General features: G+C 40.6%; 1 protein-coding gene across 5 annotated transcripts in view; it reads left to right on the top strand.

Annotated features, from left to right (window-relative positions):
• UTP4 (UTP4 small subunit processome component) overlaps window positions 1-11817 on the top strand; it is a 34250-nt gene extending 22433 nt beyond the window's left edge. For all 5 annotated transcript variants that reach the window (XM_049864027.1, XM_049864030.1, XM_049864029.1 and 2 more), the window contains 8 exons: window positions 1364-1428; window positions 2519-2641; window positions 4383-4539; window positions 6063-6169; window positions 7275-7370; window positions 9019-9204; window positions 10654-10761; window positions 11616-11817. In XM_049864027.1, coding sequence (XP_049719984.1) covers window positions 1364-1428; window positions 2519-2641; window positions 4383-4539; window positions 6063-6169; window positions 7275-7370; window positions 9019-9204; window positions 10654-10761; window positions 11616-11732 — 959 coding nt within the window. In that variant the 3' untranslated portion in view covers window positions 11733-11817. The remainder of the gene's footprint in view (window positions 1-1363; window positions 1429-2518; window positions 2642-4382; window positions 4540-6062; window positions 6170-7274; window positions 7371-9018; window positions 9205-10653; window positions 10762-11615) is intronic.
• The last annotated feature ends 456 nt before the right edge of the window (window positions 11818-12273 follow it).

The raw sequence follows: 12273 nt of genomic DNA on the forward strand, positions 1-12273 counted from the left end.
TACTAAGGGAGCTTGCCATTGGAGTGGAGAGATGAGAAACCGAGAAATGGAGAAAAGAAAAAAATAACTAGTTAAAAATTTGGAAAAGAAAAGCCCCCAGGAGTCCCGGAGTCCCACCAGTGGGGGTGCTAAGACCAGGGAAGTGGCTCCCAGGCTGCACAGTATATCCCGGCTAAAGAGGATATCAGTGTCACAGCACCAGGTGTTCAGGAGAGAGGAAAAGAAGATAAGTGTAGAGACATGAGAACTGAGAAATGAAGACAGACAAAGGGAAAAAGAGAGAAAAAGAAAAAGAAATGCTCCCAGGGATCCCACCTACGTGGCTACACAGATTGGGGGAGTGGCTCCTAAGCTGTGCCGTTATGTCCCGGCTAGAAGGGGCTCCCAAGCTGCAAAAAGAAAAAGAAAGCAGAACAAAGCAAAACAAGGGAAAAAAAAGCCCCAGGTATCCCATCAGCATGGTGTTGCAGGCCGGGGGAGTGGTTCCCCAGTAGAGCGTGGCTTCACAGCCTTTCAAGAAGAAGCAAAGATGGCACACGGAGCTAGATTTTCCAGAGAAAGGAGCAGGAGGTTGTAGGAGGCACAGACGAAACCAAAACAGACGGAAAGAAGCAACACCAGCTTGGGCCAGGCCAGTGTGGGCAGGGTGAATCCAAGCAGCCTGAGGCCAAAGGAGTTGCCACCCGGCCAAGAGATTGTGGCTGGTTGGAAGCAGAGGAGGCCGAGAGGGGGTGCTAGGAAAGCATGTATCACTCATTATCTGGTGTTCTACCTCCTGCTGGGAACTTCGTGAAGCTGCTTTCCCGTACTCCCCGTCCACTGATCTCCATCGTGTGTGGGGTGAATCCAAGTGGCACAGACGCTGCACTTCCCGTCCAGCCAAGCCATTGCAGTCAGCCAGGAGGCTCGGAGGGGGAGCAGCGGGGAGAGAATGGGGGGTGAGGAAGCATGTATTGGTTGTCACTGGGTGCTCTGTCTCCTGCTGGGAGTTCAGCAAAGCTGCTTTCCTTTGCTGCCTGTCTGCTGATCCCCGACTGGAGTCCAAGATGGCGGACCTGTGCTGCATTAGCCGATGGGGGCCTCTGCTCGCTGTCTGTCATCTGTCAGTTTCTTATTCCATTCTGTGCTTGGCTGAGTTCCCTGTCTCTTCATTTGGCACTTCAGGTTCCAGGAATGACGATTGTCTGTGTTTTACTTAGTTTTTCGGGTCTTTGCCGTGGAGGGATGGCATGATGCTTCTGTCTGTGGTGCCACGTTGGCTGGATGTCCAGGAGTGACTTTTTAGAAGAAAAAAATATGCAGATACTCTTGGGGGAAATACTTTATTTGATAAGAAAAACCTCAGGGAAATTTCTTGTTCCAGGAAAGAATGGGGATGTCCTTCCACTCTCTAAAAATGCTGACCATTTACTGCAGCTCAAGACAAAGGTAAGGAAGTTCACTTGTGCACTCACACTCTGAAATCCAGAGCAGTTTTCCCATTTTGAATTTTGAGAATTACTTAGTTAAAATCATAAGCTGTATAAGCTCTACAGCTACTTGAATGCAGTGCCATGTCACCATAACTGAGTTTTCTGTGATTATAATTTGGGCATCCTGAATTTGCTAGATGAATACAGGAAACTGATTTTCTTTTAATATTTTTATAGAAATAACATCTATATTTAAAAAAACTCAAACAGTACAAAACAGTATATGATGAAAAATTAACCTCCCTTTTGCCCCATATCTCCAGTTCCACTCACTATCCAGAGATAATAACTGTTAGTTCCTTGTATATCCTTCCAGAAAAAACTTCCACCCGTTAGTGAAAACGTACTGTACAAACTAGTTTTTAGCTTTCTTCAAAATTTTAATTACACAAATATTTGTAACTACACTGTCACTGTAAAGAATTCAAATTATATAAGTAGTTTATATACTTGATTGCCTCTTTAATTCTGGTCTCCTCCCCTGAAATAATGTTAATTGATTAGTTGTATATCCTTCCAAATCTATTCCTGTGACAGTGAATGTGTGAGAGCATGTGTGTATGTACGTATATTTAGAAACCATTTTGTTTTCATGAGGTTTTTTCGTTTAGTTATATAAATGTTACATTGAGGTTTTCATCTCCTTTGTTCTGCAATTTTTTCACTTACTATTTCTTAGAGGTCTTTAAAATGGGTTGTCATAGACAAAATAGACAGTCTTACTCTCCAAAAAGTCTCTTGTATTAAATACCTCCCTGCTCAGATACCTAAAGTTGAGATTTAGTGTGAGGCTATGTATGAAGTACTCAAAGGGCTCAGATATATGTGCAGTATTCAGGGAGTTCCATTCTTATTTTAGAAATTAAAGCCACACCATATAGGTGCTCTACCATTAATCATAGTGACCCACAGGATGAGTGTTGCGATTGTGTGTAGGTGTTTGTGGCTATGTCCAGACCGGCGGGAGCTTGAGGACTCATGTCACAGCGAACCTTGTCAGTATAAAGTTTTTCTTGAATGTTCACCCTGATCCTTAATATTGCCAGGGTCCTGAGAACATTATCTCCAGCTGTATTTCGCCATGTGGAAGTTGGATAGCCTATTCTACAGCCTCTCGGTTTTTTCTCTACCGGTTGAGTTATGAACATGAAAACATAAGCCTCCAAAAGGTAAGTGATAGCCCAGTGTCTGGCTGAACAAGAAGAAACTTCCTAAGGGTGTGATTTTTGAGTGAAATGGAAACCTATGGGAGATGAGGCTATATGGAGACAGTTCTTACAAAAGCGTCTTATTTCCGTTTTCACTTGATAATGACTTTGGAGGGGTAGGGAAATGGTACCCCCTGAAATAGTTGAACATTGGCCAAATTTAGGACCAATTTCAGGAGGCAGCATGTGATCAAGAACCGATGGTATTAAAGGAAGAAGTCCAAGCTGCACAAAAAGCATTGGTGAAAAACAAGGCTCCAGGGCTTGATGGAATACCAGTTGAGAAGTTTCAGCAAATGGATGCAGAGCTGGAGGTGCGCACTTGTGTATGCCAAGAAATTTGGAAGGCAGCTATCTAGCCAACCAACTGAAAGAAATCCATGCTTGTGCCCATTCCAAAGAAAGATGATCTGACAGAATGCAGAAATTATCAAACAATATCATTAATGTCACATGCAAGTAAAATTTTGCTGAAGATCTTTCAAAAGCGTTTCAAGGAGATACTGCATGGTTTAAAATCAAGAAAGGTGTGCATCAGGTTTGTATCCTTTCACCATACTTATTCAATCTGTATGCTGAGCAAATAATCTGAGAAGCTGGACTGTATGAAGAAGAACAGGGCGTCAGGATTGGTGAAAGACTCATTTACAGCATGTGATACGCAGATTACACAACCTTGCTTGCTGAAAGTAAAGAGGACTTGAAGCACTTACTGATGAAGATCAAAGACCACAGCCTTCAGTATGGCTTACATCTCAAAACAAAAATCCTCACAACTGGGCCAATAAGTAACATCACAATGAATGGAGAAAAGTTAGGCGTCGAGGATTTCGTTTTACTTGGATCCACAATCAATGCCCATGGAAGCAGCAGTCAGGAAATCAAATGAAGTATTGCATTGGGTAGATCTCCTGCAAAAGACCTCTTTAAAGTTTTAAAAAGTAAAGATGTCATTTTGAGGACTAAAGTGCACCTGACCCGAGCTATGATATTTTCATTCACCTCGTATGTATGCAAAAGCTGAACAGTGAATAAGGAAGATCAAAGAAGAATTGATGCCTTTGAATTATGGTGTTGGCAAAGAATATTGAGTATACCATGGACTGCCAGAAGAACAAAAAAGTCTGTCTTAGAGGAAATACAGCCAGAGTGGTCCTTGGAAGGGAGAATGACCAGACTTTATCTCACATACCTTGGACATTTGGACATGTTATCAGGAGGGACCAGTTGCTGGAGAAGAACATCATACTTGGTAAAGTAGAGGGTCAGTGAAAAAGAAGAAGACTGCCAAGATGGATTGACACAGTGGCTGCAACTATTGGCTCAAATGTAACAACAATTGTAAGGATGGCACAGGACTGGGCAGCATTTTGTTCTGTTGTACATAGGGTCGCTATGAGTTGGCACCTAACAACAACAGGGAAATGCCAGAAAGTGACAATAAAGTTTTGAGCTTTCCTGATTAAATGTTTCATACGTGACTCAGTTATTTCCACGATATAATATGTAGTATTTACTGAAGAGAAAAAAAAGGGGAGTTGTTAAGTTATAATGGGCATGTCATTGTTCTGGGTCCTTGGTCAATTAGCTTGCTTAGAGGCAGGAAGCATTAATGTAATTTAATCCTGGTTGTGATTATTTTTCAGAGGCTGTGGGTCTTATTTCTCTTGCTTACTGGCTTTTACTGTTGGTTCTCCCAAAGGTTCCCAAAATGCCAGCATTCCTTCGCTCTGCCCTTCAGATTTTGTTTTCTGAAGACTCCACCAAGCTCTTTGTAGCATCAAATCAAGGATCTTTACATGTCATTCAGCTGTTGGAAGGACACTTCAAGCACCTCCATACTTTCCAGCCCCGGTCAGGTGGGAATTGGTAACTAGCCATGGGAGAGACATGTCTGTGTCTAACATGTATCTTTTTTTCCCATTTTGAACCTCATTGTCCTAGCTTCACTAATGCTCTTCCCTGCCTGCAGATACACACTCACTCACATGTTTGCAATTTAAAGTGGGAGGCGATCTCTGGCAAATGAAGATACTTGATGAGATCCAAAATGTTCCTCACACCTACTCTTTTCTCACTGGGCTTTCAGTTCCTTATTTGGGGCCAAAGAAGTTTCATCATTCTTCTTAACGTTTTGCTAGCAGAGCAAGAAGAAAGTTAAAATCATTGTAATCCTGACACCCAGAAATAACTACCATTAATATTGATGTATTTCCATTAAGTGTTCATATGTAGGTATTTTGTGGACATTTTTGTTATGTTGTTGTTATAAAGATGAAGATACCCTTTTGCATGCTGTTTCATTACTTTGTTCATTTAAATCTTGAGTAAATTTTTCCATGTTCTTTGAGAACATGAGTGTGTGAACGAATGTGTATGTACCGTTAACTATTGCTTAGTTAACTATTAAGGGCTTAGTACCCAGATTAAGCTGATCTCTGCTGTAGTTTTTGAATACTTCTCGTGGTCCTTCTCCCTTGTCCATTGCCCTGGAGTATAGCTGCTTCACTGTCGTTTAGATGCCATTAGCCAGGAAGGTCAACTCTCATTCTCCATAAGCTGCTCCAGAAACAGCAGAAGAAACCTCAGGTTAGGGGTCAGATCAAGTAAGTTGACAGTATTTGTTGAGCACCTATATATTTTTTTTATTAGAGCAAAACCAAACCAAACTCATTGCTGTCAAGTCAGTTACAACTCATAGTGACCCTGTAGACCCTATATGTTATTATTAGGCATTAAAAAACTTTGACTTTTTATCTTGCTTTTAGCACCCCTTAAAATCAGGCTTTGCATTATGCATATAACTTTCTTTCTTCCTCCTCTCTTCATCTCATCTCACTCCTCTTGTAATCAAGCAGGTTTTTTCACAGCCCTCAAACCTGTGTATTGCAGTCCTTGTCATTTATTTTAGCTCATGGTGTTCTCTACCACTGCCTCCATCCTTTTCTACATGTCTTACTATAAAGCTTTCTCATCATTCAGGGGTGTTACATGCAGCACGTGTTTGGCATATAGAATCACTGTCTGATTTTTTTCTTGCCATTTGGTAGGAAAGGAGTTGGAAACAATTAGTTTAAACAATAGATTTTAGTGGTAAATACTACCCTGATTCTCCATTATCATAGTACACAATTTCTTACTCAGGCCTGAGTAAATGACATGTCTAGCTTTATCTCTGTGGCTTTGCTTTACATGAAAGGTGGCTAATTAAGTAGAAAAAATGGTTAGGTTAACATCTAGAACCTATTTGCAGAACTGTCAAGAAATCTCCCCTCTCAGAGATTTAAAACCCTGATTATCTTATTGGATTTGCCGTCCTCTTCAGAGCAGAACTGGCTGTGAACACTGGGGCAGTTCTGAGACTTCACTTCTGCCTTCACAGGAACTGTGGAGGCCATGTGTCTTTTGGCAGTCAGCCCTGATGGGAAGTGGCTGGCTGCATCAGGTACCAGTGCTGGGGTCCACATCTACAGCCTAAAAGAGCTAAAGGTGAGCACAGGATTTAGTAGTAACAGTTTGCATCATTGTACAGGAGGAAGAAGGCTCTGCAGTTATAAGATTGAAGGCAGATTGGTATGACCTAGAGTACTTTTTTGAATCAAGAATTTTTCTTGTTTTTGGAATACCTTTTTTTTTTTTTTTTTTTTACTTTTTTAGAGTCTAAATGCTGTATTAGTTTTAATTTATAATATCGAGGTTGTTTGAAAATTTGTAACATTTAAAGTCAGTCAGTGGTAACAGTAAAACCATTTGTGCACAAAAATTTGAAATTAAGGATTTGGGGATGGTGAACCCACATCCAGGTTATTACTATATTTTAAGGAGGTTGGATAGTGGCAAGGAAATTTTGATTTGTATAGATGGATAATTGCAGATACTAACAATTTCCTTTACTACCTTACCTTGCAATCTCAAAGTACTGTTAAACAGAACCAGAAAATTGAAAAAGGAATAACAGTAAAAAGTTTTCACTAATCACTAAATGATATTTGTTAAACATTGAATCACTAATGATCCCTTACAAGTTTTCATCTTTCTCATCATACAAGTCAGGTAAGAACTACCCAAAACTTGGAATAAGTATTAAAAGTTTATAAGACAGCATCAAACTGCAGCATTTAATGGATTTCCCTGTTACTGCATAACTGAACCTGTATCACGCTGTAGCAAGTGCTTGTACTGCACACTTTGAGCCTTGCCTGGTACTTAATGTTCATGTGTATTGGTACACATGCCTTGCAATTGTACGTAAATTTCCATGCCCAGGCATTAATTTCTTTTAAATCCAGGTTACAGCTGTACGTTTCCTGCTCAACGACTTTTTTATAAGCAGTTCATACAGATGTAGAGATAGTAGGAGGGAAAGCTTTTCTCTTTAAATGCTGTCAATTTTCTAAGCAGTTAAATGTATATTTTTTTAAAAAAAGGAAGTTAAGTTTATTGTGTGGGGAAATGCCTAAAGTTTGTGAGACTTCTCTCAGAACCTTTGAGTTCCAAGGAAAATTACTGAAAAACAACTGACCTAGACCATCCAGTCTTTCTTGCAGGAAAGTGCCGTATAGAGTTGCTTCTCAGGTCTCTTATTTATTCCCAGCCTCACTGCACAGTACCTGCTTACAATTTCCCTGTTACTGCTCTGGCCATCGCCCCCAATACCAACAACCTTGTCATTGCTCATTCCGACCAGCAGGTAAAAGACTTTCCAGTGCTTTCTAATTCCTTTGTGCCAGATAGTAACCTTTCCAGGTTGAGATAGTGACAATTTTGAAAGCGATTTCTTTGAAGATGGTAGAGTATATAAAGGTAGTTTTCTCATGTGAAGTAAAGCTGCCAGGTATAGCCTGGGCTCGACACAGGCAGCAATATGCTTTGACTTGATGGGTGCAGTTTGAATGACAAGCACTGAAGCATAGGAACATGGAGGAATTGTTGCATAATACTGATTGTTTTAGACTAGAGATGACACGGGCTTAGGTGTCAAGCTGGATATGAGATGAAACCAGATTTTGAGAGTTGAAAGTTACTAAATGATTATATAATTCGACTTCACTTTTGCAGATGAGGAAATCAGGCCATAGTGAAAGGGTTTGAAAGGGCAGGTACCTAATCTGAGCCGAAACTAAGGTCTGTAACCCAGTGCTTTTTCCATACCAAGTTAACTAATTGTAAGGAGATTTTAAAATACTGTCTTCTGTGGAACATGTTATGAAAGCGTAGACATTTGTACGTCCTCATCTATAAAATGGGGATGATAATATCTACTTACTGAGCTGTTGTGAGGATTAAATGTGATTTCGGAAGCACATTTAATTAGGCTACTAGGCAAGATAGTAGATGTGTACTACTTTGAATAGCAGTTCTTACACTCACAGGTATACACGCTATATCAAAAAAAATGGAATCTGTCATTTCAGTTTCATGGATTTTTGTCCTTGACCAAAGACTGAGAGGTCATTGAAGCCAGATCCTTGCCTTTGTAACAGATATCAATCATGTCCACCCAATACCTTTTACTGGCATTTGGTCCCTTAAGTGCTTCTGTTATTAAAACTTGTTGGAAGTTTTTTTACCTGCCAGAGTAGCAGAGATCTAAGAGTTGATAAGACATTGTTGTAAGGGCACAGGGAACCAGCTCTTGTACATTGCATAAATTAGCACAATCTCTTTGGAGGACATTTTGGCAGTGTTTAAAAAAATTGAAAATCAACAGACTTTGATTCAGAAGTTCCAGTTCAAAGAGTTCTTTCTACAGATACATTTGCAGTTGTGCAAAAAGACATATGTATAGAGATAATTCATTGCAACCTTGTTTGTAGTAGCCAAAGAATGGGAATAACCTAAATGTCTTTGAGGAGACTAGATAAGCAAATCGTATCTGTAAAGTGAGTAGACTATTGTTCTCTTTAAAAGGCTTTGAAAGGGGCATGATTGGTTTATATATATATATGGTGATGTGGGTCAATCTCCATGATATGATACTAAGTGAAAAAACAAAACAAGGTGCAGAGCAGTTTGTATCGTGTGCATAAAATACCTCTGAAAAGATTTAAACAACAAAAAAGAAGGCTATTCTTGTCCTGAGGAAGGGAGGAGTCAAGATTGGAGGGTGACTTTTCTCTGTAAGTCTTTTTATATTGTTGGAATTCCAATTTTATTGTTCTGTATTTACCTTAAAAAAATTTTTTTTTAATTTAAAAAACAAAGTGGCGGGAAAGCAAAAGACTGAATATGATGCTGATAAAGTCTTTATAGATATTTTCTGGTTACGGATGAGAGGATACCCTTCTGGTCTTCCTGGGCACCAGCCTGCGTTTGCTCTGAATCATATTCTTCTCCAGGTATTTGAGTACAGCATCCCAGACAAACAGTATACAGAGTGGAGCCGGGCCATCCAGAAGCAGGGGTTTCATCACCTTTGGCTCCAAAGGGATACTCCCATCACACACATCAGTTTTCATCCCAAAAGACCAACGCACATCCTTCTCCATGATGCCTACATGTTCTGCATCATCGACAAGTCGTTGGTGAGTCTTGCACCACTACCACCTATCCATAACCCACCAAATCTCCTCTACTTAGGAGTCTTTAAGTTCCAAAAGCAACAAGGACAATAGGAAAGACCATCAGAATAAAGTTCCTGGTATATTCTATGGAGGAAAGGAACTTCTGTTTTATACATTTCCTCATTTCCGTTCCCACACTCTTGAGGCTCTCAGGGAAGGGGCAGACAATTCTTTACTGGTTTTTGCTGACTTGACTATTTCTCTACTTTGCCTATGAGCACATAAACTTAATTGGGAAAGTGACTGGGTCAGTGACCTTCCGTGGGGAATACCATTGATTTGGCTAAATCACTTTCAACTTTGCACTCCTGCCCTGGGATGACCGAATAATGAGATTTCATTAAAGGAGATTGGCAGTGAGGTTTTGACCATTTAATGCCCCTTGATTGAGTATACTGAAACACTGCAGGGTTGAGGAATTGGTCTTAATGTCTTGAAAAAAGCCCAGCTGGGAAAATTCCATTCTTCACGGCTGTGATATAGGTGGGATGTGAGCGTTTTCTTCAATTTTAGATTCCAGCCTCTTTGCCAGCTGCTGCATTGATTCACCCCAAATTTACATGTCTTTTTTGGGCAGGCATTTTTTTTCCTAGGTGCATTGTAAGCTGTGGTCATGCACACGATGCGTTTTGGACTTAGCTTACAACCAGCACATGGTGTTTTGGTATCTCTGTGAAGGAGGGGGTGGATGAAACAGGGGAGAGCAGCAGATGGCTTTAAAGGTGATGTGTCACTGGAACGCATCTCATGGGTCCTGCGTCCTCTGGGTGTGGGAAGCGGAACTGGTTGGCAACTGCCTTCTGTGGGATGAGCGTTACAGAAAGGACCCCTCCCACTCCCTTTGCCTCTTTGTAAGTCAGCCCAGATCATTTTTCCCAAGCGTTGGTGATAAGTTCATCACTTCCTCATGCTGGGCAGAGCTGTTTCCCAAGGAAGTCAGAGATGAAATACCATTTGCTTGGCAAGAGGCTGTCTCTTGAGGTGTCAGTGACATTAGTGGGGGTGGTTTGTGTTGAAGCTTCATCTGAGGAGAACTTTAGTCACTTGGCCAGTCTGCAGTCTGAGTGGAAGAGAGTCTAGAAAACATAGAACCTGTGTGGGCAGAGTTCCTGCACATGTCAATTTGTTCCTTTCTGACAAAGTGTTATTGATGAGACTGACCAGGAGCCCCAGCTGGGCCCTTTGATCTTGTTGGCATGGAGTGCCAAGCTCTCTTTTGCCTCATACTCCCAATCTCTATGGTGTGGCTGGAAGAGGGTCTACAGTTCTCTTCCTGAAGTGAGGAGATTCATGGAAGCAGTGAGTATAATATGATTAGAAAATGGGGTTTGCCTGAAAAATCCCTACAGTCTTTGGCCCGTAGAAGTCCAATAAAATAGTGATTTAAACAGTATGTTTTTGTCTTTTTAGCCTCTTCCAAATGACAGAACCTTACTCTACAATCCAGTTTCTCTCACAAATGAATCAGATGTCAGGAGGCGTACAGCCCATGCCTTTAAAATTTCTAAGAAATACAAGGTAAGACATGTTTTCTTGCATTCTGGAGAGTTGATTACTTCTGATGTTATGAAAATGTAGTAAGCTTCACAACAGGAAGACAATAGTACCTTTGCTTTGCAGAGAACCTGGTTTTGAAAAGACAAGTTTAACTTCTCCGAGGTTGTCTGTTCTTTAAGTCTGTAGTTCATCGTTCTTGTCTCAGTACATTGAGGCAGGCACGTCATACTTAGCCAAAATGAAATACCTAGGCAGTGAGAAATGATGTTGGAATTCAGTTGGGGTCTTTGTTTCTGTTAAAGCTGACTTTTAAATTTGAATTCTGGTTGAAGAATCTTCCCCAAGATAAATTGGAAACAAAAACTAAAGTCATTGAATTTATTATGACTTTCCCCTTTCTGGGCTAGGCTTTTACTGTATACAAAACAAGTATCTGTTGAGTTTAGGGTACTACAGGTATTTGGGGTCCCAGAACATCTTTCCAAGAATTGCAATAATTATTTTTAAAAGGAGGTAGTGTCCGTGTAAATTGTTCCAGTGTCATTAGCTTCTTGATGCATTTGTCACTTACGAGCTGTGAAGAATTTGGGCCCCAAAATCCTTGGCATTGATTCCTAAGAAATTAGAGAATTACAGATTTTTCTGTGCACGAAAACATGAAAAATCCCATTGAAGTCTTTTATGAATAACTCAATTAAAAGCTCCCAACCTTTCTAAGCATTTTGAGTCCTAGGTCAGGAGAGACTGTCAGAGGTTTAGGTAACTCCAGCCTCGAACTATACAGAACACCTTTTAGGCCAAGTGAGTCTAGTCAGGATTACCCCTGGAACTTGTGAAAATCCTGATAGAATCATTATCATCTCTCCAACCTGCAGCCTCTCCTCTTCATGGAACTTTTGGATGAAAGAACACTGGTGGCAGTAGAGAGGCCCCTGGATGACATCATTGCACAGCTCCCACCACCTATCAAAAAGAAGAAATTTGGGACTTAAAACAGGGCACTGCCTGTGCCCTTCCTTGTACTGTCTACCCTGTTTCTTTTCACAAATCATGATAATAAAACAAAGTTATTCTTTAGGACTAGTCATTACAAATGTTATCTTCCAAAATAATGGACAGTGATTGCTCTTCATTGAACAAAAGTGAACAGAAACTCTAAGGCATTTGTAGCTAGGATAATGTTCCAAGTAGCTACAAACTCATCAAAATTTGTTAGGGTCCTGTTTGTTCTTTAGACCACAATCTCAGAAAATAGTTGCCCTCTATTCCCTAACACATGCCTAAGACATCAGAGAGCTGATGACCTTCACTGTCTGCCAGCCTCCAGCCGATGCAAAGGCGTGGGAACCTGCCCAGCATTGCCCTAGAGGGCAGGGAACAGTGCTTGCTTATTCAAGATAGCCTAACTACCAATAACAATGATCATCCTTAGTGTTTAAGGAAGATTTCAACTGCAGCATTATAAGGGAGTGCTCTATCTAAAAAATAAATTCCTTCGACCTTTGACAGCCAGCTTTTATATATATACACACA

The sequence above is a fragment of the Elephas maximus genome, chromosome 21, assembly GCF_024166365.1.
Source record: "Elephas maximus indicus isolate mEleMax1 chromosome 21, mEleMax1 primary haplotype, whole genome shotgun sequence".
Classification (NCBI taxonomy): domain Eukaryota; kingdom Metazoa; phylum Chordata; class Mammalia; order Proboscidea; family Elephantidae; genus Elephas; species Elephas maximus.